The 27,334-nt window shown below is 48.2% G+C and overlaps 1 protein-coding gene across 5 annotated transcripts in view; it reads left to right on the plus strand.

Moving 5' to 3' along the window:
• Window positions 1-27,334, plus strand: part of THADA (THADA armadillo repeat containing) — a 161,408-nt gene that overhangs the window by 80,896 nt on the left and 53,178 nt on the right. For all 5 annotated transcript variants that reach the window (XM_083432920.1, XM_083432922.1, XM_083432923.1 and 2 more), the window contains one exon: window positions 4,056-4,224. In XM_083432920.1, the coding sequence (XP_083289046.1) occupies window positions 4,056-4,224 (169 nt within the window). The remainder of the gene's footprint in view (window positions 1-4,055; window positions 4,225-27,334) is intronic.

Genomic DNA, 27,334 nt, shown 5'->3' on the forward strand with positions numbered 1-27,334 from the left:
CGGCAGGAGCCACAATCTGAATCTTAAGATCTGTATCCTTTTTGTGTTGAAATAAGCAGCATCAAGCATTTTTACATTTTGATGAACCACATTTGATAAATCATAGAATTGTAGAGTTGGGAGGGACCGCGGGGATCATCTGCTCCAACCCCTTGCCAATTTGGGGCTCGAATCCATAACCCTGAGGTGTATGAAGCATCCAGGCAGGAGGTTCACCAATAAGCTGTTGAAACAAACCTTCTTGGTGGTGTGTTGCTGAGTCTTCAAGCTTGCAGCTGGCTTTCCAACCTTTCTGTTGGCCAGGTAGGTAGATCCTCTGCTCAAATCAGCCCAGAGTCCCTTACAATTTAGTTGCATCCTGGCTAACTCCCATCAAGCTTGCTTTCTTGGTCCTGGTTCTTTGTTCCTGCCCTTGTCAGTGACCCTTCTCTCGTCTATGAAATGTAAATCTAAATCAGAAGTCCTATGGAGAGAGGGGAAATGTATTGGCTAATTTGGGGCAGGGAAAGGTTTCTTCTTCCTGTTCCTTCTTCAGTCACTTGTCTGCCCACCAACACTATTTTTCATAGGTTTTAAAGTTGTGGATTTAGGAAGCAACTATATTCAAATGGAAATGGATTGGTTTTTTATTGGGGGGGGGGAGCTCTCTCCCAGAAATATAGAGGCTAGCCTGTATATCTGGGATAGCAGCTCTTCCTAGGGTGGGAAGAAGGAACAAGTCCAATTTGACCTCTGTTTGTAGGAGAACCCCCTTGCCTTTCCAGCATCTTTCTGAATGAATGGGAATTTAGATATGCAGTGTTGCTTCAATAATTGCAATTGCTGGCAAAAGCTAGTCCTTTAATCCAATTCACGGTGAACAAAAAATACATGGGGGTGGGGGGGAGAATGAAGATATACATATTTTGCAGTCACAGATATGAATGTTAATCTGATGTTTGGAAGAGGCAGTATGTGTGAAAGGTAAAGCACTGTTCTACATATCCTTGTGTTTGCCGCAACAAGTATGGTTTGGGGATTTTATTTTAGCCTAATATATTATGTGCATTATGTACACATACACCTATATTATTTGCCATGATATAATAAACAGTTGTGAGTTTCTAAATGCTTAGGCTTCTGTTTAAAATGACCACAGAATAAAGCAAGCTCCTTAAGTGTTTGACTGTAATCTGCATTTGATTATGTTACTAGAACTAATGCAATTAAATCAAAATGGAATGCAGTTCTAGAGTTGGATGAGAAAAAAAGGCCTCTGAATCATGTTTTTGGAAAGTACCTTTTCACAAAATATCTGGCAGTCACAACACTGGCAGCGTTCCCATTTTCCATTCTTTCGCTTGAATTGATGCCAGATTCCTTTGGGAAATCATCATTTGTAAAAGATTGTGAGGAAAAAGAGGGGCATTCTTGAGTGTGCCGTTACTGCTAATTAGAAGCTAAACATCTGCAACTGTGTCAGGGTTAATTGTATTTGAAAAGAAACACTTATACACAAGAGTTTGTTCAATTTAAATAAGGCATGGTGTAGCACAAACATGGGAGCATTTGCAGACAAATTATTTTGCATTGCATTGCAGTAAAGCATTCTCATTTATTTGAATCGTTCCTACTACTAAACTGCTTGCTTCCTTCCTCTAGAAATGCAATTTTAAAGATTTTTGCCTCTATGCATAAGCCACTAAATAAGTTGGGGAAAGCATATCTTGCAACGCAGATCTGATTCTTTAGTTCAGCAGCTTAATTCCAGTTTGTTTCCAATGCAAGCTATGTTAGGGTGATACCTACTGAGTCAAACCTGGAGAAGACCTACTAATTTAAGTTCATTCATTTCAGTAGCTCTACCCTCAGTATGACTTACTCTGGTATCATCCATACTTTGGTTTTCTACTCATGCTGCGTTGGGAGTGTAGACTTCACTGTTGGGAAGACTGCGTTTCTGGAATTTGCATAGCTCCGAACCTGTAGAACCATTAGCAGAAACTTTGGAAGCAAAATGTGCCCCCAGAATTCAAAGGATGAGAGGATCCCTCAGTATTTACTATGTAGACATACAGACAGAAAAGGTTGGCTTTCAGCAGAAAGGGGCTATGATTTATGCGGAATAATTACAAAAAGAGTCGCTTCATGTCATTTCCCCTTCATTGCTGATGTGGGACAGCAGGAATCACCCTCTTGCCTCATTCAAGGGAGAGTTATCCCTGTGGAAGAGGACCTGAAGCAAGGAAACGGAAATCTTTTACATACTACCTCACTTAACCACCCAGTGACAGTTTTTCCTCTGGGAACTCTGGCTGAGAATGCAGGAGGGTGCAGCTGAAAGCCAGTCCATGACACCGTCATGCACAACTCCTTGCCAGGACCCTGTCCCTTCAAATTGATGATAACTCCCTGCTTTGAAGCCCTAAACAGCCTCGGTCCTGTATAGCTGAAGGAGCGTCTCCACCCCCATCGTTCAGTCTGGACATTGAGCTCTAGCGCCGAGGGCCTTCTGGCGGTTAACCCCTCATTGCGAGAAGTGAGGTTACAGGGAACCAGACAGAAGGCCTTTTCGGTAGTGGCGCCTGCCCTGTGGAACGCCCTCCCATCAGATGTCAAGGAAATAAGCAACTATCCTATTTTTAAAAGACATCTCAAGGCAGCCCTGTTTAGGGAAGTTTTTAATATTTAATGCTGTATTGTTTTTATACTCGGTTGGGAGCCGCCCAAAGTGGCTGGGGAAACTCAGCCAGATGGGCAGGGTATTAATAAATAAATTGTCATTATCATTATTATTGGGGATAGATCTTGTACACTCATTCACTGTTTAGGAGCACTGTTGGGAACTGACAGTTGTCAGATCATTGTCTGCTTTTCCTAGAAGCCCACCCAAGATTTTGCAGAGTAAACCTTTGCCAAATGACTCCTGGTCTGCCAGCACCCTTCATGTGAGTCCTATGGACAACTCAGCCTTTGAGGGGCCACTTTCCACATTACAGGGAGCAGTGGCATGCAGATAGGCAGCTTGTTCGTTTACATGGTGAGAGACATGTGCTGTCGTTCATTTAGGGAAAAAAAATCAAAGTGGTTCGCAATATTTAACCATATTAAAAAAATTAAAAGCTGGACATCGGTTAGCTGCTGTGGAAAGATGTATTCTTAATTGGCTGCCTTGGCCTGGTGGAATAGAAGAGTTTTCAGCAGGCATTTAAAAGTTGGCGCAGAAGGCGTCTGCTGAATCTCTATTGGCAGAGTATTCCACAGCGCTGGGCTGATGACACGAAAGGCTGTATTTATTGTTGTTGTCAAATAGAGCCCCTGCATCTCCTCAAGTAGCCTCATCATTTGATGGGCCAAAAGAATGAAAATAAGAAAGATTTTTTTTTTTAAAGTTACTTTCTTTGTTCCTTGCAAAGCTGCCGTTTTAATCTCCTTATAGGGAAAGGTGCTGTATGTTCGTCTCTAGTGTGCAGTTAAAGGATGACTGTATAAGTCTGTTTCCAGTTCAGGGTAATTTCACATACACTCATTCATAAACCCAGTCTGTCCTTTTTCTGCATTAATCTGTTGGTGTTTTTTTTTTTTTTTTTTTTAAAAAAAAACCAATAATCTGTGATTTTTGAAAGAAAAAAAATGAACGAAAACAACAGTCATTTTATTTATTAAATTTGTATACTGCCCTACATCCATAGATCTCAGGGCAGTTCACAACAGAAAGGTGCAGTAGTAAATATATATATATTTGCACATGTGCTTTGTCTCATGGACACACTGTAAAACATGCGCTGACCCTTTGTGTTTAACCCTTTTGAGTATGTTGTTTAAGCTATGTTGCGTGAATTCTCAAGGAGAATCTCAAGGAGAGTCATGTTCTCATCTGTACATGGTGGGGAGCGCACCATGTTGCGCTTGAATTCACAGAACTTGAATTCTTCAGGCATCCTTTTGTGCAATACGCATTTTATAAATTCTAGAAAAGCCCCCCCCCCCCAATTTTGAATTACCTGTTTGTGTTAATATGCTGTGCATATTGAGTGAGCTCTAACAAATTCTGCCTCTCCTCTCACCCCTACCAGATGTGGTCACTCTCCTGTGTATCGTTCCCGTGAGTTGGCTGGTCGCGCCCTGGTCCCCTTTATTATGGTAAACCAGGTCCCACAGACTGTGTCGTCTTTGTTGGCTGGGCTTCCGGACTGCACAGATCCCTGCATACGACAGAATGCTGTTCATGGAACACTACTGCAAGTAAGCTTTGCTTCTTTGCAAAACTTTGAAACTAAGGCAGAGCTTGCCAAACAGTTTACATAGCAGTTCTTTCCAAGGTGATGGATGGAGGAGATCAGAATTACATTTATGTTGAATGTTTTGATTTTACAGCCGTGCCTTTCAGGTCTCAGGATGATCCAAATGGTAGGAATGCTTGTGGAGTACCGTCATAGCTCATGTTATGTTTGCTTTAGGTTGAGCGTTTTCAGGTTGCGTCCTGTGGCGACCCGGAAGTACTGGAAAGGGTTACTTCTGAGTTTCGCTACTCGTGCATGCGCAGGTGCGCAAAATGATGTCATGCGCAGAAGCAGCGAATTGCGACGCGCAGACGTGGGTTGCATTCCTTTCAGGTTGTGAACAGGGCTCTGGAACGGATCCTGTTCGCAACCAGAGGTACCACTGTACCTGAATGAGAGGAAAAGATATAACTCAGTGATGGAGCATGTACTTAGCATGCAAAAAGTCCTGGGTTTAATCTCTGGCATCTTCAGGGAGAGCTGGGAAAGATTCCTTTATGAAATCCCTGGAGAGGTGTATTCTGATTTTCATTAGCTATAAAAAATTGTAGTATTATTACCTGAATCTGCATTGATGTTTTTTATGCTAAGGTGTATTGGCTGCTTGAAGTGCAGGTAGACATAGGTCTGAGAGGAGGAATGGGGGAGATTTTAGATATTGCTCGTATCAGTGGGCATGAATGACTACCTAAAGCAGATGGAAAGAGTGGTGACCCTTCAGCATGAGTTGGCAACGGGAAGGCATAAAGATGGGAATGGCTCTGAAGAGCAAGATAGGTATTGCACTGTATTACTTTTTTCAAGTTTTCTTTCTTAAGGCTGTTGACTTAGGAGGAGAGCACTAGGAACACAGAGCTAGATTCTAGATTCACAGAGCTAGCTCTAGATTCTAGATTCACAGAGATTCTAGATTCACAGAGCTAGCTATAGGAACACAGAGCTAGCTCTAGATTCACAGAGCTCTGGAACGATATTATAAAATGTGAAGATGCATCATCAGTTTTGAACTGGAAAATGCTCCACAATTAATATCAGGTTTGCATGAACAGAATTGCAGTGGAGCTAAGACAAAGTTTAATGGGATTTCTATACCTCAACAATTACTTTGATTCCTACTTTGGCCTTGCATAACTGCTCTCATTCAGTTTTCTTTTTCTTACTTTTTACCCTTTTCCTACTTGCTACAGCTCTTATCCAGCAGCTGCTTAGGAAAGTACCTGGGGGGTTTTTCTGAATGACTGGGGGGTTTTTCTGAATGACTTTGTGTCTGAGTGTTTTTGTCACTACCAGATTGGATTATTTGGTCTTATTCTCATGGAAACCAATGTGGGGGGAGGAAAATAAAAGCTTGTATCTTGAAAAATAAATCCCCAGAGCACAAAGTAACAAAGTTCAGGAAAGATTATAAACTCCTCAAATGGAACAGGACACAATCTGTTGCCGCCACTGCAAAATTCATTAATAAGTTTTGGGAGTGTGTGTGTTTTAATGCCTGCCTGCATAAATGTCATTCAGACTGAAAATTCCACATTCCAAACAGAAGGGCACCTGCGACAATTACTGTCAATTGTATTACACAAAGAGCTATGAATTAAAATACTGTAGAAAATTTGATGGTAAATAATAGCATTTCTCTCACTTCCATAAAGCAAATACTTTAGTTAAACATTTGCAGTTACTTGAGTGATGAAATTAGCTTATGATATGTTGATTGTCCCCAATTTATCTTTTCTTAATGAGGCACTTAAGCCTTACCTCTCACTTGCTTTTAGTACTGACTTGCATGAGGTTATGAATACCTCCCCACACCACTCCTTTTTCTTCATCTTAACAAAGGAGCTCTGTTAACAGAACCTACAATTTAGTTTTCTTGCTTTGTGTGCTTTTTTTTAACCAATAGTGTGTCCTGATTCTCAGAGGAACATGTGAAAGTTCTGTATTCCAATCCAGCTTGTCCCTCGGGATAGGTAGAGGTGACAAGACAGCCCAGGAACTTCCTGCCTGAGCCTTGTCCATAGCCTTTGATCTCAAAAACCATGTCCTCCTTATGAATTTCAGGTGCTTACTCCCAATTAAGGAGATACCACCAGCAAATGCCACTGTAACAACAGAGTTTTTGTAAGGGTTCTCTCTTTATGCACACAAGACCATAAAGGGTTGCCGAAGCCTCTGTTGTTCACGTTGGAAAGGAGAGGGTGAAGAGCCTTTCCCCCTGCACTACATTCTGGTGTTGATGGCCACATAACCCTTGTTTAGTTGAAAAACGGACGCTGTTGAAGTAAGTTGTCAGCCGAGGAAAACAAAAATAGTGATGCAAGTTGGATTTTAGAGGTTTAAAATGTAGTGCTCACCCACACCATACATTTAAAGCACCCTATGCCACTTTTAAAAGTCATGGCTTCTTCCAAAGAATCCTCCTGGGGGTTGTAGTTTGTTACGGGTCTCTTAACAACTCTCAGTAGTCTTAACAAACTACAGTTCCCAGGATCCTTTGAGGGAAGCCATGACTCTTAAAGTGGCATAAGTGCTTCAACTATATGGTGTGGATGTGACCTTTCTACTGATCTTTCTTCCCATCAACAGATCATGAATGCAAAACATGTTCAAGCACCAATAACAGCACTTCACATCACAATAAAAGATATTCATCTTGAAACCAGTTGTGATCATCTTCATGGTCTTATACAAGGCTTCAGAATCCCAAAATTCTGGGAAACCATTTTTCGCAGTTTGGAGGCAGAAATTTCCCCATTTTATGTTCCTTAAATTTGAATTAACTGTAATTTTTCTTCTTATTTTTAAATTATTCTGGCGCTTTTTCAGTTCTGCTTCTTATGGAAGAACTGAAAAACCAGTGGGTGATATCTAACATTACCCATACTCAGAGTAGACTTAAGGCCATTGAAGCAAGTAGACTTCAGTCCATTGATTTTTAGTGAATCTAGTCTTGAGTACGGCTTAGCAGGATATCATCCGTTATTATCCATGTTTATTACCTTGAAACTGTCTATAGCTTTCAACATACTTTGGCCCATTTTTCTGCTGTGAATGTATTAGAATTTCTTTCCCATAGCCCTGTTTTTCTTGAAATTTCCTTTAAAGTCAGCAAGTTTAGGTTCTGAGGGGGAATGGAAGAAAATCCCGAGACAGTGGACTTCAGCTATTCCTTTTCTATATGATATATGAGAAGCAATATTTCTCCTGTCAGTAATGTATATAATTGCTTGCAGATCACCAATAATTCCTTCTCCCATTGCTGGCAAATGGTTCTTCCTTCTGCCTTGATTTCTTTTAGGTTAAAAGGAATGTAGTTGTAAAAGTTGCCCTGACCTTAAAAAAAGGCAAATCAGGTTTCATGTCTGTCATTGATGATGATTTTATAAACCTAGTGGGTCTTGTCAGATAGTCTGTGCATGAACGTTTACACCAAACAACAAAACCGTTGTTGTGATGAGACGTTTTAAAAGTCTCCATGCTGAGGTTTCGACAACTGTGTTCAGTTCTGATTTTTCTGACCCCAGCCTTCTTATTGATCTTCTCCCCATTTACTTACGTATAGTATGCCTTTCAGGAAACAATGCAGTAGGTACTGATTCCTTCTCCCTTCTCAGCAGCCTGAAAGCCATGTCTTAAACCAACTATAGTTTCCAAACTACCTTGCAGGCAGCTTAGTGTAAACTACAGAAATATAACTTATTAGTAAAATATAGGCAGGGCTTTTTCCCGCCAGCTGGAACTCACCAAAACTCAGTTCTCAGGTGAGTTCCAGCACCTCTCAGCTGGGTTCTGGCACCTCTCAATTGGCCACCATTGCCATTCTAAGATAATGAGGGGGGTGTTCGTGGTGAGTTCTGGCGCCTCTTTTTTCAGAAAATAGCACTGAGATAAGGGAGCCAATTACCCACAGGGGATGACCATAGAACACTTGAATGTGGAGACCAGGGAGATAAATGTTAAGGCTTTTTCCCTGCATAGCGACATTGTCAATGAATATGGGTAGGGATTAGGAGGAGGAAGATTAAGGCAAGAGGACAACAGGTTCAGTGTTCTGGCATATACTGAATTTGAGTGTTTGTTTGAATACACCCAAGCAAAAATATCAAGTGGGCAGTTTGAGTTGTAGGACTAGATGGAGAGAGGAATGTTTTGGAGGCAGGGTCAATTCTAGGTTTTAGAGGGCCCACGGTGAGAGGCTGGAGAGCCTCCTTTGAGGTTACCCGGCAGCAGTGGTGGCAACAGCACTCCAAGGCTGATGGAGAGCCACCATGTACATTTCCTGCTTATGCCATAAGAATCCTTGACTTTGTGCCACACCAGTGCATTGTGGGACATTTAACTAGTGACTACTGAACCCAGCAGTCAGCCATTGCAGGAAGACCTAGGGCAGGTGTTAGCGCTGGTATGGCCTTCTAAGTAGCTGCTGTAGGATGCCAAGTCCTCATGCTGGTGTGAAGTAACGTCATTCAGGTAGCACTGAAAATGGTGGTCTTTGAGAAGGTTAGAAAAATGGAGAAAGAAAGCAGCTGGGGGCCAGGAACAGAACTCTTGAGGAACCCCATAGATAGCAGGAAGGTAGAGGAGAAGGAGCATTTTCTAATGAGTGAGCTGAAAAGTAAGAAGGAAGCGTAAGTATGGAGGAACTGAGGAGCAGAGGGTGGTCAGTTTTATCTGAGGCAGCAAAAATGTCCAGGAGGAGAAGAGACCTTTCAGATTGGATCAATGGAAAGATTCAGTGAGGGAAATTTTAGTGGACCGCAGAAGTCCAGACGCCAGTTTGTAACAGATTATCGGTTAGGAGAATGGAAATGGACTGTAGGAGAAATGTTGAGGAGAATTCAATACTATATCAGGGCAGGGTGAGTCAAGAGGAATCTTAGTGGGTTGAGGGGCAAGTTGGAGAAGGAAGGAAATGGGGAAGTAGGCAGAAGAGATGGTTAAGTTTATGGACACTGGGTAATAGGAGTTGCCAGTATCAACCATTTTAACAATATTCAGATAGCATCAAAGGGGTGAGTCTCAGTTTCTCAGTGGTTTTATGAAACAGTTTGACTTACAAAAGCTTCTTCCACTTCAAAACCAATTTTAAAAGATGTAAATATCTGGCTAAGCCTCTCTAGCAATGCTTGTTTTTGTCTCTATTTTTTAAAAAGAACAAAACAATTTTTTCACATCATTTATGTTGTAATCCTTTTATAGTAGAATAGTTACTGATGAGAACCTAGTTGATAGTAGTTCTTATTTTAATGAGCTCATTACACTGAATAAATCCATTGGTAGTAATTGAATAAAATAAATACTGTTTTCATCTTCACTGCTGTTGTGGTTTAATAATTCCTCTAAAGGGAAAGGGGATTCTCACTAGTAACAAGAAAGAAGCTGTAACAGTTTGTAAAATAAGCGGAAGAACTACTTAATCAGTCCACTGCCCTGTCTCTGACAGTTCAAGTACTGGATTCTTTAGAAATGTTTTGTAGATGTTTTTCATGGGCAATTTAAAAGTTCACTCAGTATGATTATAATCTCCAGTCTTGACAAGCTGCCCTATATACATTTCATGCTGCTAGATCCAATCGGTCTAGTAACCAGTTTTTCCATTACCTTGGCTTAAGCTAAAATACACATGCTGTGGCCTTTAGCCAGTTTGCTTTTTAAAAAGATATTTAATAGTCTTTGGACAGGTCTCAGGGACCTTTACATGCTGTACAGCTGACATTCAGTGATGCACAGTGTTAAAACAGCTTTTTTAAAATGGTAATAAGTCATTATTTCAGCCCTGAGTGCTCACTGGAAGGACAGGTCGTGAAGCTGAGGCTCCAATTCTTTGGCCACCTCATGAGAAGAGAAGACTCCCTGGAAAAGATCCTGATGTTGGGAAAGATGGAGGGCACAAGGAGAAGGGGACGACAGAGGACGAGATGGTTGGACAGTGTTCTTGAAGCTACCAGCATGAGTTTGACCAAACTGCAGGAGGCAGTGGAAGACAGAAGTGCCTGGCGTGCTCTGGTCCGTGGAGTCACGAAGAGTCGGACACGACTAAACGACTAAACAACACACACACACACACACATGGCTGGCTGGCTGCTGAATGCTGCATCTAAATTCATCCACTCTCATTAGCTTGACTGATTCAGAAAATCTTCTGTTTAATTGAAAATATTTGTGCCCCACTTTTCTCATATAGTCCAAGGCCTCTTACAAGAAATAATAAAGTACAATAAAGCAGCAATATACAAACAGCAAAAAAAGAGGCATGTAGTAAAAACATTGTAAGGATAGCATACATTTCGGTAGTAGCGTCTTTTCTTTAGAATTGCTTTGCTTCTGAACCGAGGCAGGTGCTGAGACTGATGTCATTTCAGATCTACTAGAAACTTATTCTCTCCGGCCTTTGCTGAACATTCATACCAATTTGGCATACTCACTTAATATACCTGTTTTGCCCTAATGTTGGCTGCTGTTTTATTTATTCTGCAAGTAAGTTTTGACATAACTTTAAGGTTCATTTGTTTGTTTACACTGCCTTGTGATGTTTACAAGAAAAGCTCTATGGCAAGTGTTTCAATAACTAAATAATAATAGGATCCTACCGGAAAAGACCAAATTATTTCCTTAAATAGGAAGGTATTAATCCTGTAACGGAAGACCAGTACGGTTAGGGGGAGGCTAATGTTTGGGTGCAGCAACAGAGGTCTGGTCTGCAGGAGGCAGTGGAAGACAGGAGTGCCTGGCGTGCTCTGGTCCAGGGGGTCACGAAGAGTCGGACACGACTAAACGACTAAACAACAAACAACAACAAGTCATTATTGCTAGGCAAAGTGAATAAAATAGAGAAAGAAAAATCCATTCCCTAAGAATCCCTATGCTTGCAGCAGTGCAACACTTTAGAAAGGGAGTGTCTAGGTCTTTGTGATATCTGCATACATTTCTTCCTTTCTCAAACCCTGCTTATTATGGACTCACGATTTGTGCCCTGGTCATATTTCAGTGAGCATTCTACCATTTGCTCGTCCGGATAATTAAATTCAAAAGTGTCATTACTACTCTTGGTCCTTTGCTGTCAGGGAACTGCCATCGGCAGCACAAGAGGTGCCAAGGCTCTCTGAAGTAGAGAGAGACGTAACACCTGAAGAGGGAACCAGTAGGGGGCGAACAGGAATGTCAAGAGAAGGAGAGGCGGAGGAATGGCTCAGAGATGCTTCCAGCGAAAACAGTGGGGATGTCTCAGGTCCTCCTATAGGGACACCCGTTCCTCGCCGGAAACTGTCACGCAGAGAGTCCAGAAGACGTGTTTCCGTTAAGGAGCTTTTATGTTGGAAACGTTTCCGAAAGCAACCACTTTCGGATTCTGCTAGCGACTGACGCAGCCATGCTGGAGGGGCTCCGTCACAGGCAGAGGTTTGAGAAACTGTTCAAACTCTGAGGGATTTGCAGTTTACACACAAGCAGCTCTTCATCCCATCACAGCAATCCGAAAGTCACCGACAGCTAGCTTGTGCCAGGGAGAGGCATCATGAGCGAACCAGCCAGAACTGGAGGGGCAGCTGGAGGAGGTCCAAGCCTGGAAGAAAGGTACAGGACGTTGGAGATCCAGCTTGCCTTGCAGACGGCGAGGCTGGAAGAGAGGAGGGCTCAGGATGCAGAAAGGGGGAATGTGCTGGTCCCGGGGGTCAGGTACCTTGGGTGTAGCAAAGTCCACACGAAGAGGGGCAAGGTCCGAGGCAGAGTGCCGGGCGGTGAACAGGAACGCTGGAACAGGAGGCTGTGCAGGGAACAGGAACACCGGATGGTCGGGAACAGGAGGCCGAGCAGGGAACAGGAGTACCGGATAGTCAGGAACAGGAGGCCGAGCAGGGATCAAGAACGCAGGAAGGTCCGAAGCCAACAACGACGTTGCTCCCGCAACCTGGGGCCGGGCTGACTGGGCTTTTATCCTCTTCTAAGGCCAGGGGCGGTCCCGGCCCCCAGGAGCCCCGCCTCCTCTGGCCTTAAGGCGAGCACTCCTCCTGGGGGCAACCAGTTCCCTTCGCCTCTCTGCTCTAAACCTCTGCAGATCAGGAGAGGCCGAAGGGTTACTGGGCCCCGGAGGAGGCTCACCTGTGGCCACTGAGTCGTCAAGCCTCTCTGGGGCCAGAAGGGCTTCACCTGGGGCCAGCTCCTGATGCACTGCCACAGGTGCAGGCTCTTCAGCATCTAGGCCTGGCCCCAGTTCAGCCGGCCCTGGAGGCGGGGACTCCTGTGCAGGCCGGGATTCCTCTGTTTCATCCTCCGAATCGGAATCCCAGGCCATCACACCATCCCCCCTCCCAGGCCCCCCCCTCAACCGAGGGTCCGGACCCGGCTTGCCGGGGTACGTCGCATGGAACTCTCGGAGGCAGGCAGGTGCGTGGACGTTGGCCGCTGGTTCCCAGGAACGGTCCTCCGGTCCGTACCCCTTCCAGTCAATGAGATACTGCAGCTTCCCCCTGCGGTATCGGGAGTCCAGGATGCGTTCCACCTCGTACTCAGGCTCTCCCCGAACCAACACTGGCTGCGGTCGGGGACGGTTCGGGTGGAACTCGTCGGGTGGGGCCACCGGACTCAAAAGGGACCTGTGGAAGACCGGGTGAACCTTCAGGGTTGCGGGTAACCGGAGACGAAATGCCACAGGAGAGACTTGGTCTACGATAGGGAACGGGCCGGTGAAGCGGGCGTCCAACTTCCGCGAAGGTCGAGAGGGGTGGAGGTGGCGAGTGGAGAGCCAAACCAGGTCACCGACGCGAAGTTCCGGCCCCACCTGGCGGTGGCGGTCGGCCTGGGCCTTGTACGCTTCCTTGGCCTGGTGCAGTTGCTCCACCAAAAGCTGTTGCTGGGACTGGAGCTCTTGAAGCCACTCCGTCACCGCCGGGACTGCGGATGTCGGCAGCACCTCTGGAAACAGCCGTGGATGATAACCATAACTGGCCTGGAACGGGGTCTGCTGGGTGGACGCATTCACCGCGTTATTGTAGGCGAACTCCGCCAATGCCAGGTGGTCGACCCAGTCATCCTGCTGGTAGCTGCAGTAACACCGGAGGTACTGCTCCAGCACCGCGTTCGCCCGTTCCGTCTGGCCATCGGTCTGTGGGTGGTAGGCTGACGAGAGGCAGACCTCCGTCCCGAGGGTCTGGTGTAGTGCTTGCCAGAACCGGGATGTGAACTGAACGCCCCGGTCGGACACCACGCGCTCAGGTAGGCCATGCAGGCGGAAGACATGCTGGAGGTACAGCTGAGCAGTTTCCTTGGCTGTGGGTACAGATGGACAGGGAGCGCAGTGCACCATCTTGGTGAAATGGTCGGAGAAAACCAGAAGGCAGGTACAGCCACGAGACGAGGGTAAGTCCACTACAAAGTCCAACGAAACCGTGTGCCAAGGGTGCGGTGGAACTGGCAATGGTTGAAGTAGGCCGGGGGGTCGCCCGGTAGGTCCCTTGGCGCGCCGGCAGACATCACAACCAGCAACGTAGCGAGCCACGTCAGCCTTCAGGCGGGGCCACCAAAACTCTCGACTGACCAGATGGGTGGTCCGATACCGTCCAAAGTGCCCCGCTGCTGGGGCATCATGGGCCATCCGGAGAACCTCCAGCCGTAGTGGCCCTGGCGGGATGTACAAACGACCGTGGTGCAGCAGAAGGCCCTGATGCAGGACCAGCCCCGGATACTGTGGGCTGGACCCTTCAGCCAGCTCCCGGAGTCGTTCCTGGGCCCAAGCGTCGACCCGCTGCTGTTCCCGCACCCGAACCTGCAGTGGCTGCGCCTCCTGGGTGGCCAGGAATGCAGCCGGAGGTAGGATCGTGGTGGGTTCTGCTTGCTGTACCGTGTCTGCGTTGTCGTCAGGTTTCCGGGACAGGGCATCCGCCTTCTGATTCTGAGAGCTAGGGATGTAGCGGATCCGGAACTGGAACCGGGAAAAGAACAACGCCCACCGGATCTGTCTTTGGTTCAGCTTGCGGGTGGTCTGGAGGTACTCCAGGTTCCGGTGGTCGGTTCTCACCTCCACCGGATGTCGTGCCCCCTCAAGATGGTGGCGCCAGACCTCAAAGGCTACCTTGATGGCCAGTAGTTCCCGCTCCCACACAGTATAGTTACGCTCCGCTGGTAGGAGCTGGCGGGAATAGAAGGCACAGGGTAAGAGTGGCGCTTCAGGACCAATCTGTTGAGACAAGACGGCACCGAGAGCCGTACTGGAAGCGTCGGTCTCCACCACAAAGGGTCGAGAGGGGTCAGGATGTTGTAAGATTGGTGCCCTCTGGAAACAGGCCTTCAACCCCTGAAACGCCTCCTCTGCCTCCTTGTCCCAGGAAAACGGCGTCTTTGGGCGCAGTAGCCGGGTCAACGGGGTGGTGCGATGAGCATAATCAGCGATGAAGGTCCGGTAGTAATTGGCGAACCCCAGGAAACGCTGTAGGTCCTTGCGGTTCCGGGGTGCCGCCCATTCTTGAACCGCTGTCACCTTCCCCGGGTCCATTTGCACCCCATCTGGAGAGAGCCGGTGACCAAGGAAGTCCACAGTCCGCTGATGGAACTCGCACTTGCTGAGCTTTGCGTACAAACGGTGCTCACGCAAGCGCTGCAGCACGGTCCGGACATGTCCCTCATGGCGAGCCGGGTCACGGGAGTAAATCAGTATGTCATCCAAATACACCACCACGTACTTGTCTAACAGGTCCTGAAACACGTGGTTGATGTAGCGTTGAAACACAGCAGGCGCGTTGCACAAACCGAAAGGCATAACCAAATATTCGAACTGCCCGTACCGGGTCCCAAACGCTGTCTTCCACTCATCCCCGGCTCGGATCCGAATCAAGTTGTAGGCCCCCCGGAGGTCCAGCTTGGTGAACACCTGTGCCCCTTGCACCCGCTCCAGCAGCTCCGAGATAAGGGGCAAGGGGTACCGGTCTGGGACGGTAATTTTGTTCAGGGCTCGGTAATCATGGCAAGGGCGGAGTTCCCCACATTTCTTCTTAACAAAAAGCACCGGCGCCGCGGTGGGCGAGGTGGAAGGCCTAATGAACCCACGCTCCAGGTTCTTGCGCAAGAAGTCCTGCAAAGCCTCGCGCTCTGGCGCTGTTAGGGAATATAAGCGACTCACTGGTAAAGGCGCTCCGGGTTGGAGGTCTATGCCGCAGTCAAAAGGCCGATGCGGCGGCAGCTGGTCTGCCCCCCGTTCCTCGAACACGTCCTGGTAGTCCTGGTACACGGCTGGGAGCGTGGGTGCTGCCTCCTCTGAGGGCGCGGCCGCCAGCGTTCCGGATTGAGCATGGGAACATGGGTCTGGGAAGTGTACGGTCCGTTTGACCCAGTCAATCTGAACGTTGTGGGCCTCCAGCCAGTCCATCCCGAGCACCAGGGGGAAGCGGGGCATAGAGGCAATGTCCAAAGTTCGCAACTCCCGGTGCTGCTGGAGACACAGGACCAGAGGCTGGGTCTCCTGAGTAACGGCACCTGAACGCAGAAGTCGTCCGTCAATCGCTTCCACCTGGACCGGTACTGGCTTGTTCCGAAGTGGCACCTGATGATGGGCGGCAAAAGCAGCGTCCATATAGGAGCGGGTTGCCCCTGAATCTACCAAAGCATGGGTGAGGATCCAGGGCCCACCTGGAGGGTATAAACGTACCGAAACCATAAGATGTTGCAAGTCCATTGGTGCGGGCCCATTCTGTACGGTTTGGGACCCCCGGTAGCTAGGGCCATCAGCTACTGGGGTTGGCGGTTTCCCTGCGGCTGGCGTTTCTCAGGGCAGGACCGAGCGAAGTGTCCACTTCCGCCACAGTAAAGACAGAGATTTCCATCCCGACGCCGCGCCTTCTCTGCGGGGGAAAGGCGTGGCCGCACTGCCCCGAGCTGCATAGGCTCCTCCGTTAAATCAGTTGTGACCGTGGGGCTGCCGGAAAAAGCTGGTGCCGTGAACTGGAAGTGTCGGCGACCCCGGGCCTGACGACGATCCTCCAACCGGTCGCCTATTTGTAGACTCCGTTGGATGAGAGTGTCCAGCGTGGTGGGGCGTTCCATTGTGGCCAACTGGTCCAGTACCTCGTCCGAAAGCCCTTCGAGATACTGGTCCCGCAGTGCCGAGTCATTCCAGGTCAAGTCCTGTGCCAACAGCCGGAACTCCGTGGTATATGTGGCCACCGTGGACTTGCCCTGTTTCAAATGCCGAATCGCCCGGTTGGCTTGACTCTCTTTCTGGGGGTTGCCGAACGCGGCCTCCAAACGATTGCAAAACCCCGTATAGTCTGCCAGCAAGGGGGAGTCTTGCCTGAGTAGCGGCAACGCCCACTTGGCCGCCTGGTCCTTTAACAAGCTAATCAAAAAGTGCACCTTGGTACGGTCGTCAGGAAAGTTCCGGGCTCGCCCCTGAATATACAGTTTGGCCTGGGCCAGGAACATGGGAAAGCTGGCCGGGGCTCCATCAAATTTCTCAGGCAAAGCCACTGGGTACTTGCCCGGAGCCGGGGCGTCGGCCCCAGAAGCCGGTAGGGCTTCCAAGCGTTGCTGAAGTGCCTCAACCGCGTCACTGAGCTGCTGCACGGTGTGAGACAAGGCCTGGTTCTCCTGGGCCAAAGCCACCAGTGCAGCCGCCTGTTCAGCCATGGCCTCTGGCTCTTCCCGAACGCACCCCGACGAAGGGGGAGTGCGGGAGGTGGCGGGAGCAAACTGTGCTGGTCCCGGGGGTCAGGTACCTTGGGTGTAGCAAAGTCCACACGAAGAGGGGCAAGGTCCGAGGCAGAGTGCCGGGCGGTGAACAGGAACGCTGGAACAGGAGGCTGTGCAGGGAACAGGAACACCGGATGGTCGGGAACAGGAGGCCGAGCAGGGAACAGGAGTACCGGATAGTCAGGAACAGGAGGCCGAGCAGGGATCAAGAACGCAGGAAGGTCCGAAGCCAACAACGACGTTGCTCCCGCAACCTGGGGCCGGGCTGACTGGGCTTTTATCCTCTTCTAAGGCCAGGGGCGGTCCCGGCCCCCAGGAGCCCCGCCTCCTCTGGCCTTAAGGCGAGCACTCCTCCTGGGGGCAACCAGTTCCCTTCGCCTCTCTGCTCTAAACCTCTGCAGATCAGGAGAGGCCGAAGGGTTACTGGGCCCCGGAGGAGGCTCACCTGTGGCCACTGAGTCGTCAAGCCTCTCTGGGGCCAGAAGGGCTTCACCTGGGGCCAGCTCCTGATGCACTGCCACAGGTGCAGGCTCTTCAGCATCTAGGCCTGGCCCCAGTTCAGCCGGCCCTGGAGGCGGGGACTCCTGTGCAGGCCGGGATTCCTCTGTTTCATCCTCCGAATCGGAATCCCAGGCCATCACAGGGAAGGAGAAAGCCACCCCACTCAACAGAAAGATGCCAGGATTGGTGCAGAAATTTGGGGGGGACCCCAGAAACTATCATGCCTTTAGGACAGAGATGCAATATGCTCTCAATCTGCAATTTGATGACTTCCCTGATGAGGAATCGCGAGTGGCTTTTGTAATTAGCCATCTCGAATCAGGGGCGAAGGACTGGGTTAGACCCTTGATGGCAGCAAATAATGAGATCCTAAAGGACACAAGGAAGTTTTTTCGTGCCATGGACCTGATGTTTTCCAGCGACATTGAGCAGGGAGGGGTGCGAAGGCAGTTAATGGCTTGCAGACAGGGAAACAGGACTGTCCGTGAGTACTGGACTGAGTTCACTATGCTGATTCATAGATTGGGGTGGGACTTGTCTTCTGAGCCCATTCAGATGCTTTTCGAAGAAGGTCTGTCTTCGTCCTTGAAAGATGAACTTTCCCGGACCCCCAGAGCGGAGTCTATGGACCAGCTGACTAAAGCCGCGCTGGCCATAGGGGCGCGCCAGGAAGCGAGGGCTTTGGAGAAGCGGGAGGGGAAAGGAGAACGTTGGAGGGAGCTCCGCATTCCAGACATTCCAGAGCAGCCTTTCCCGCCGGCAGAGCCGATGGAAGTGGGAACAGCGCGTGCGCGCGCAGTTTCAAACATCGGTGAAGGGCGGAAGAAGGAGGGAAAGGGCGGGAAGAAATGTTATCTCTGCCAACAGCCAGGACACTTTGCCAGAGTCTGTCCACGGAGAAAGGAATGGCAAGGCATGGCAGGAGCTGTTGGGGGAGAGGAGGAGGAAAGCACGGAGCAAGTAAAAGCCAACGCCTGGCTGCCGTCGGGGCACAGCAGCCAGGCTCAAAAGCAGTGAGAGTGCCCGCACCAGAACCTCCCAGACCTGCTCTAGTGATAGAGGTGTTGCTAGAGCTGCCAAACGGACATCTTCTACAGATCAAGGCCCTTCTGGATTCAGGCAGCTCCTGTAATTTCATGAGTAAGGAGTTCGCAGCTGAGCACCAGATACAAACCCTCCCCTTAAGTAAACCCCTGCAGGTAACCACGATTGACGGCAGAGAGTTGTTGGGAGGAGAAGTGAACCAACAGACAGTCCCCATGACAATGAGGGTGGCAAGGCACACCGAGCGGATAGCGTTTAATGTGGCCACCTTGGGAGGAGCTCCCATAATTTTGGGGATGAGCTGGCTGGCACTACACGATCCTCTAGTGGGCTGGCACCAGAGGGTGGTCTCCTTTGGGTCAGCGCATTGCCTAGAACACTGCAAGCAGGGAAAGGATCCAGGGGGAGCCAAGCTCACCCTAGCTGGGATGGAGGTAATGAAGCAAGGGGAGGTGCCTCCGCAATATGCAGATCTGAGCAACGTATTTAGCGAAAGGGAAGCGGACAAACTGCCGCCGCATAGACCCTTTGACTGTCAAATCAACCTACTCCCTGGGGCTCAACTCCCAGTGGGCAAGCTGTACGCCATGTCAGACAGGGAGATGCAGGAGCTGAGGGAGTTCATTGACAAAAACCTGAAGAGGGGTTTCATCAGAGAGTCCCGAGCGGTGGGGGGCAGCCCAGTGTTTTTTGTGGACAAAAAAAACACAGATAAGCCGAGGCTTGTAGTGGATTTCAGATCCCTAAATGCCGTGTCGGAACCCCTGGCTTTTCCTATGCCCCGAATTGATGACATTCTGACCAGGGTAAGGAAGGGGAAGATTTTTACAAAACTGGACCTGCGGGGGGCGTACAATCTGATACGGATAAGGAAGGGGGATGAATGGAAGACCACCATGTTCACCCCTTTGGGAGCATTTGAATACCTCGTAATGCCCTTCGGTCTCCAAGCCGGCTCCGCATGTTTTCAAAGTTTCATCAACCACGTCTTGGGACCTTTGCTCTACAAGAATTGTGTGGCCTTTTTGGATGACGTGTTGGTGTATTCGGAAGATGAAGAGCAGCATGTGAGGGACGTGAGAGAAGTGTTGGGCCGGCTGCAAGCCAATCAGCTGTGGGTGAAACTGGAGAAGTGCCAGTTTCATGCCAAGGAGGTGGAATTCCTGGGGTACCGCTTGTCAGACAAAGGATTGGCCATGGATCCAGGCAAGGTCCAGGCGGTGCTGGAATGGAAGACACCGAAGACCAAGAAGGATGTGCAAAGGTTCCTGGGGTTTGGGAACTTTTATCGGAAGTTCATCAAGAATTTTGCACACTTGACAGCGCCCATCACCGACTGCCTCAGTAGCAAGAAGAAATTTGTTTGGACGGCGGAGGCGGAGAGAGCTTTTGAAGAACTGAAAAGGGCTTTCGCTTCGGAAGAACAACTTCTGCATGTGGACCTACAGAAGCCCATGAGAGTGGAGACAGACGCGTCAGACAGAGCGGTGGGGGCGGTGCTTCTTCAGCCGGGAAGAAATACGTCGGAGTGGAGACCGTGTGCCTTTTTCTCGAGGAAGCTGAATAAGTACGAGCGGAACTACACGGTGTATGACAGGGAACTACTCGCCATTCACGAAGCGTTCCGGAGGTGGAGACATTTATTGATTGGGGCACAACACAAGGTGCAAGTGTGCACCGACCACAAGAATTTGGAGTATTGGAGAACAGCTCGAGTACTCAACCAACGACAAGTGAGATGGGCACAGGAATTTTCCAAATTCCACTTCGAGATTTGTTATGTACCAGGCCCAGAGAACGTCAGGGCGGACGCTCTCTCACGCAAACCAGAGTACTTGGAGGGGGAGGGGGCAATCGAAGAAAGACATGTCATTCCTGAGGACCGCTGGGTGTGTGGGGCGGCGCTGGTGGGGAGACGAGAACTGGTAGAAGAAACGGAAAATGACGAATATGCCCAAAATAAGCTCAGAGGTCTCAGGGGAGAGGGTGAGAGCCCGGAGGGTTTTGAAGAAAGAAATGGGGCATTGTATTACAAAGGGGCACTGTATATACCAGAAGGTGAATTGAGAGGGAGGGTACTCAAGCAGTTGCATGATAGTCCCACGGCGGGACATTTTGGACAACACAAGACCATGTGGATGGTCACCAGGGAATTTTGGTGGCCCAAGGTGAGGGAAGATGTAAAGGAGTATGTAAGAGGGTGTGACCAATGCCAGAGGGCCAAGGGGGAAAGAAGGGCGCCGGCAGGGTTATTAGAACCACTACCCACACCAGAACGGCCTTGGGAGGCGGTATCAATAGATTTTATGACGGATCTGCCCAAATCCAAAGGGAAAACGGCCATCATGGTAGTAGTGGACCTGTTGACTAAGATGTGCCACTTTGTAGCATGTTCACATGCAGTCACAGCGGAAGAAACAGCGAAGTTGTTTGTAGAACACATCTTCCGGCTGCATGGCGCCCCCTTGAGGGTTATCTCAGACCGCGGGAAACAATTTACTTCCAGGTTCTGGAGGAAGCTCATGAGCTTGCTGCACGTGGAAGTCAATTTCTCGACGGCCCGGCACCCTGAAACCAACGGGCAGGCGGAAAGAGCAAATAGCATCCTCCAACAATATCTGAGGTGTTATGTCAATGACAGAGAGAATGATTGGGTCGAAAAGCTGGCGCTGGCAGAATTTGCCTACAACAATGCGGAGCATGTATCCACAGGGATGAGCCCCTTTTTGGCCAATTACGGGTGTCACCCCAGGGCATTCCCGGGGGAGGGAGGCGAGAGATGGAGCGTCCCAGCGGCCGAACATTTTGTAGAAGAGATGGAAGCGATCCATCGTCAGCTTCAGCTCAACTTAGAAAGGGCCAAGGCACAATATAAGAAGCAGGCAGACAAGAACAGGAGGGAAGGTGAAACAGTAAGGGTGGGGGATCAGGTGTGGTTGTCCACCCAAGGGTTGCCGTTCAAAGGGGGTTGTAAGAAATTAAGACCCAAGAGATTGGGACCCTTTGAGGTCATTCAGCAGGTCAACCCAGTGGCTTTCAAACTCCGGTTACCCAACCACATGAAATTGCACCCAGTGTTCCACAGGTCGTTACTGTCACCGTACAAGGGGGGAGGTGAAGGGGAGTACACCAGGGGACCAGTCTTGGAAGAGAGGGAAAGCAGTAACCATGTAGCGGAAATCCTCGATTCCAGGTGGAAGGGCAATCAGGTGGAGTATTTAGTGGCGTGGGAAGGGGAACCGGAGTCGGAAAACACTTGGGTGACAGCAGAGGAGGTCAATGACGAGGTTTTAACAGAAACGTTCCACCAAAGATTCCCGAGGAAACCACAGCCGGCAGCAAGGTTTAGGAGGGAGTATTTCGGCACCACAGACGAGGAAGAGGAACTGGAAGGATTCGCGGAGTCGGAGTTGGAAGAAGGAACGGACTCAGACGACGAGGAGTACCGAGAGACTAGGAACCGCAACAAGTGGAGAAAGGTGTTCAAAACTTCAGACGATGAGGAAGGTTCTTTCCGGGGTTTTGCCTCCTCCCAACCCGAAGGGGAGGAGACGGGAGGGGGTGAAGGGGGCCCTGGAGGGGAGGTGGATGTCAGGGAACTGCCATCGGCAGCACAAGAGGTGCCAAGGCTCTCTGAAGTAGAGAGAGACGTAACACCTGAAGAGGGAACCAGTAGGGGGCGAACAGGAATGTCAAGGGAAGGAGAGGCGGAGGAATGGCTCAGAGATGCTTCCAGCGAAAACAGTGGGGATGTCTCAGGTCCTCCTATAGGGACACCCGTTCCTCGCCGGAAACTGTCACGCAGAGAGTCCAGAAGACGTGTTTCCGTTAAGGAGCTTTTATGTTGGAAACGTTTCCGAAAGCAACCACTTTCGGATTCTGCTAGCGACTGACGCAGCCATGCTGGAGGGGCTCCGTCACAGGCAGAGGTTTGAGAAACTGTTCAAACTCTGAGGGATTTGCAGTTTACACACAAGCAGCTCTTCATCCCATCACATTTGCCTTGCAAAGCCCTGCTGACTTTCAGGGTCTGTGGACCTCCTGCAACTGTTGGATAAATGTACTCTTATGAGGGGTTTTTTTTTGGGGGGGGATAGGCTGAATGCTTGGGCCCCCTTCTAATTCCTGGATCCAGCAAGGATTCAATTGCTGAAATAGTCAGGCCAGCCTGGGTGATGGGCCATTAGGAGAACCAAGTAAAGGGGGCTCTGTGCCAGATGGCAAATGGATCGGCCCCTCCTCCATATCTTAGCAGGAGTTTTGAGGGCAGCGTTTGCTGTGATGTGACCTAGAGGGAGAAGCTGTAGGCTGGAAAGGCAGAGAAAAAGCCATGTCTGGCTTCTGTTTGAATCCAAGGCTGTGGCTATGGGAGAAACAAGACCCTCTTGGGGTGTTAATGCTGTGAACCGCTCCATTGCTAGGCTCAGGTTGTATATATGTGTAAATAAACCATATATCATAAAGACACCACAGTCTCCACTGTGCCTCATTTCCAAAAGGAAACATGGACCCTGGGTGAGCAGTGGAATCTCACACTGGTTGTAGATTAGGGTGGAGTGCGACTATACAGATCCTGTCTCCAGCCAGCAGTATGGATTGAATGGCAGTCCCCGCAGAGTAAGTAAGAATGCGTACTTACAGGGATATTTAGGACGGATATAGAAGAATTAAAATGACATTTATGTGATACTGACTTTTTGTGAAGAGCAGAAGCTTTTGAAATCACCAGCTTCACTGTTTTGCTGTGGAAGGTACATGAGTTTCTTTTGATATTAATTAAATCTGTCTCAGTAATGTGGATGTTGCTTTTCTTTTGAAAGGGGTGTGGAATGTTCAGAGCTGGAATACTGACATATAGCTGCAGGGGAGTAACAGGGAGTGAGAATCAGCTAGAAAAATTGTCATCAATTTTGTTCATTAGTATTATGAACAAGAATAACTCCTTCTGGCCTATGGGCATTTTTTTTATCCTGCTTCTCTGTGAAATATTCAAGGTTGCAAACGTATGTACTAAAATTAAAACAAATCAATCCAATTCAAAACTAGACTAAAACTGCAGTGATCATATATGCACCATGAACTAGAACAGAACTGGATGTTGTGGACTGCAAGACCCATCATCCCTGACCTTTGGCCCTACTTGCTTGCACTAATGGCAGTTGTAATCCGCAGCATCCAGAAGCTGACATGTTGGTGCTTTCTTCATAAAATCCGCGTATTTGAGGTGCATATAATTAGACTTAGAGCAAGAAACTTTGTAGAAAGAGGGCCTCAGGGAATCATCGCAGAACAACCAGAACATAAATATGAATGTCCCCGTATACTCAGCTTATTAAATTGCTTTAAATGTTAATGAAATTTGTCAGTTATCTTGGTGACATTGTATGTCTTGGCCCAGTATACCTAAAGGAGCATCTCCACCCCATCATTCAACCCGGACACTGAGGTCCAGCTCCAAGGGCCTTCTGGTGGTTCCCTCACTGTGAGAAGTGAGATTACAGGGAACCAGACAGAGGGCCTTCATCAGTGGCGCCCGCCCTGTGGAATGCCTTCCCATCAGATGTCAAGGAAATAAACAACTATCTGACTTTTAGAAGACACCTGAAGGCAGCCCTGTTTAGGGAAGTTTTAATGTTTGATGTTTTATTTCAGGCTTCCTCAAACTCAGCCCTCCAGATGTTTTTTTGCCTACAACTCCCATGATCCCTAGCTAGCAGGACTAGTAGTCAGGGATGATGGGAATTGCAATCTCAAAACATTTGGAGGGCTCAGTTTGAGGAAGCCTGTTTTGTATTTTTTATATTCTGTTGGAGGTGCCCAGAGTGACTGGAGAGGCCCAGCCAGATGGGCGGGGTATAAGTAATAAATAAATAATTCGATGAGGATGATGATGCATTAGCAAGAACATTGGAAGGCAGTAATTTTGATCCTGTTTTCATGTTCATTGTGAATTCCGAAGCAAGTTGATGGGCTATGTTGTTGTTTATTAAATTTGTATACTGCCATATACACCCAGACCTCAGGGAGGTTTGCAGCACACCGTAAAACATAACATATTTTGAGACAAAAAGGTCTGAGTTGTATCCAGCACTGTGCTGTTTTCACAACAGACTTCAGCTTGTTGCATGGATTTTCTCCTTTTCCTCTTCTCCCCTGCAGCCTCTTGCTCACCCTCAACATCTATTCCAGAGAGGTGGGAGACCCTCCAGAGAAGATTTTGCAGGTGCACAGGGAGAGGAAATCCCATTGCATGAACGGAACCAGGCACATGCAGCATTAGATACAACCCTCTGTACAGAACATAGATAAATTGTCATAATATGTTTTCTTATTATTTTTGATTGACTTCGTTGAAATTAAGAGTTTTAGTGGCCTAAAAAGGTAAAGGTACCCCTGCCCGTTCGGGCCAGTCTTGCCAGACTCTAGGGTTGTGCGCTCATCTCACTCTATAGGCCGGGAGCCAGCGCTGTCCGCAGACACTTCCGGGTCATGTGGCCAGCGTGACAAGCTGCATCTGGTGAGCCAGTGCAGCACACGGAACGCCGTTTACCTTCCCGCTGGTAAGCGGTCCCTATTTATCTACTTGCACCCGGGGGTGCTTTCGAACTGCTAGGTTGGCAGGCGCTGGGACCGAACGACGGGAGCGCACCCCGCTGCAGGGATTCGAACCGCCAACCATGCGATCGGCAAGTCCTAGGCGCTGAGGTTTTACCCACAGCGCCACCCGCGTCCCTGTGGCCTACGTCAACCCAAAATATCATTTTTTCTTAACACACCAATGTTAAAAAGTGTTTTGAAAAAAATCGTCTGGTCTAGGTAACAGTATGCAAGTTCTATAGTTAAGTGTAACTGTTCCAGAAGTCACACTAATTCTTTAAAAACAGATATAAAGTAACTATGGGCACAATCCACTGGGAAGCTTCTGCTGAGCTGTGCAGGAGTATGGCAGCAGTGCACGCAGTATAAAACTTGCAGGGATGTATGATTTCTTGAGTAGTTTTATAGTATGAAAAATTGCCTGTTTGGGAGACAGAGGCAAACTCTGATTTGTTAGACTGCTCAACATCTTGCAGCTACAGCCTGCATCTTATGTGGACATCCTCCATATAATACACATTCCAGCTCATAACTTGTTCTGCAGACTTCTCTGTTAACTGCCTTGTCCCTTTGGAATAGAAATGTTGCTGATTATGTATTACTTTTCTTATTTGATTTGGCAGCAGAATGTGAAGTGTACTATTTCATAGCTGATTTATAAAGGCTGATATTGTGAATGAATGTTATAGTACCTGGAGATCAAAGCAGTAAGATCATTATAATTAAATGTTTTTTCATTGCAACTTCCTTGCAGCTGCTCCTTTTCTTAGCTCCGTTTTTATTGTCCAAGATAAGCTTTTCTTTGAAGTTGGAAAGTATTTGCGTCAAGTAGAAAACATGCACCTAAATATAAATAATAACGGCTGTGTGTCTGTTCTCATGACTATTTTTATACGTAGTTTTTTAAAAAAATAAAATAGTGTATATAAACTATAGCCTGTTTCGCATGCCACTTTAAACCATAGCATAACTATAGTGTGCAGTGTGCTAGTGCACAGAGCGAAAATTGGGGCAGTTTTGCTTTTTCCCTGTTCCTTCCAGCAGCTAAGCAGGACTAAGTGCAAACCAGGGCTTTTGATTTGTTTCTCCAAACAAACCCCTAATGGGAAGACAGTAACAAACCTTGGGTACAGCTCATGGTTTGTTTGGAAAGAGACAAACCAAGAGCCCAAGAAATAACAACTGGTAAATGCAGCAGCAGGAATGGAGGAGAAGGGAAGCAGCTGAAATTCCATTGTGCCAGAGTATGCTATGTATTTGCCATGCTATGTATTTGTAGTTCGGCTTCATGATAGTTTAAGCAGGGGTGGAGAGCAGGATTTGACTGGTGGGCCACATCCTGACCTTGCCCATTCCCAAGGGGCATTTTGACCGGTAGATGCGACCACCAACCTGTCTGTCACCAGACACCACCATCACCATCATGTGACCTAACGTCAAAGGTGCCAAACAGTTGATCAACACTTACAGCAAACCTTGCTTTGGGCAGGGCTCATAATGTCCTTTTAAAAATAAGTCTCTGGTGTGGCCACATTTAAACTATTATGTGCATCCTTAAAACTACAATACGGGGGTTCTTTTAAGATACGTTGCCGGCTGCCTTGGGAGTTTGAGTGTGGCGGGAGAAATGTTTTCATAATTTTTTTTTTAAGAGATGCAGAAAAGGGCAACCCAATAACCAAGGTGTTAGAGTATTTTTCTCTCCAAGAAAAAAATTAATGTTAAGATGATTTCCCTCATTCCAGTTCCCTGATACTAAGTGAGCAGGGTTGAATGAGCAATCCTTGGGGTTGGCTGCAGGAGTGACAATTGCTCCATATCTTGCTGTCTCCCTTCTTTCAATCTCAGGGCACTCACGCTGTGACAGCCTTTGAGGTCTTAATATCAGAACACTACTGTAGGGGTCCAGTATCTAGCATTTACGGCATGTTAGTGAAGCTGGAAGTAGCTATGGTTTTCCCAGTAGTGATGTATGGAAGTGAAAGCTGGACTATAAAGAAGGCTGAAGAATTGATGCTTTTGAATTATGGTGCTGGAGGAGACTCTGGAGAGTCCCATGGACTGCAAGAAGATCAAACCTCTCCATTCTGAAGGAAAACAGCCCTGAGTGCTCACTGGAAGGACAGATCCTGAAGCTGAGACTCCAATACTTTGGCCACCTCATGGGAAGAGAAGACTCCCTGGAAAAGACCCTGATGTTGGGAAAGATGGAGGGCACAAGGACAGAGGACGAGATGGTTGGACATGTTCTCAAAGCT

The sequence above is a fragment of the Podarcis tiliguerta genome (assembly GCF_965153285.1).
Source record: "Podarcis tiliguerta genome assembly, chromosome: 3".
NCBI classification, from domain to species: domain Eukaryota; kingdom Metazoa; phylum Chordata; class Lepidosauria; order Squamata; family Lacertidae; genus Podarcis; species Podarcis tiliguerta.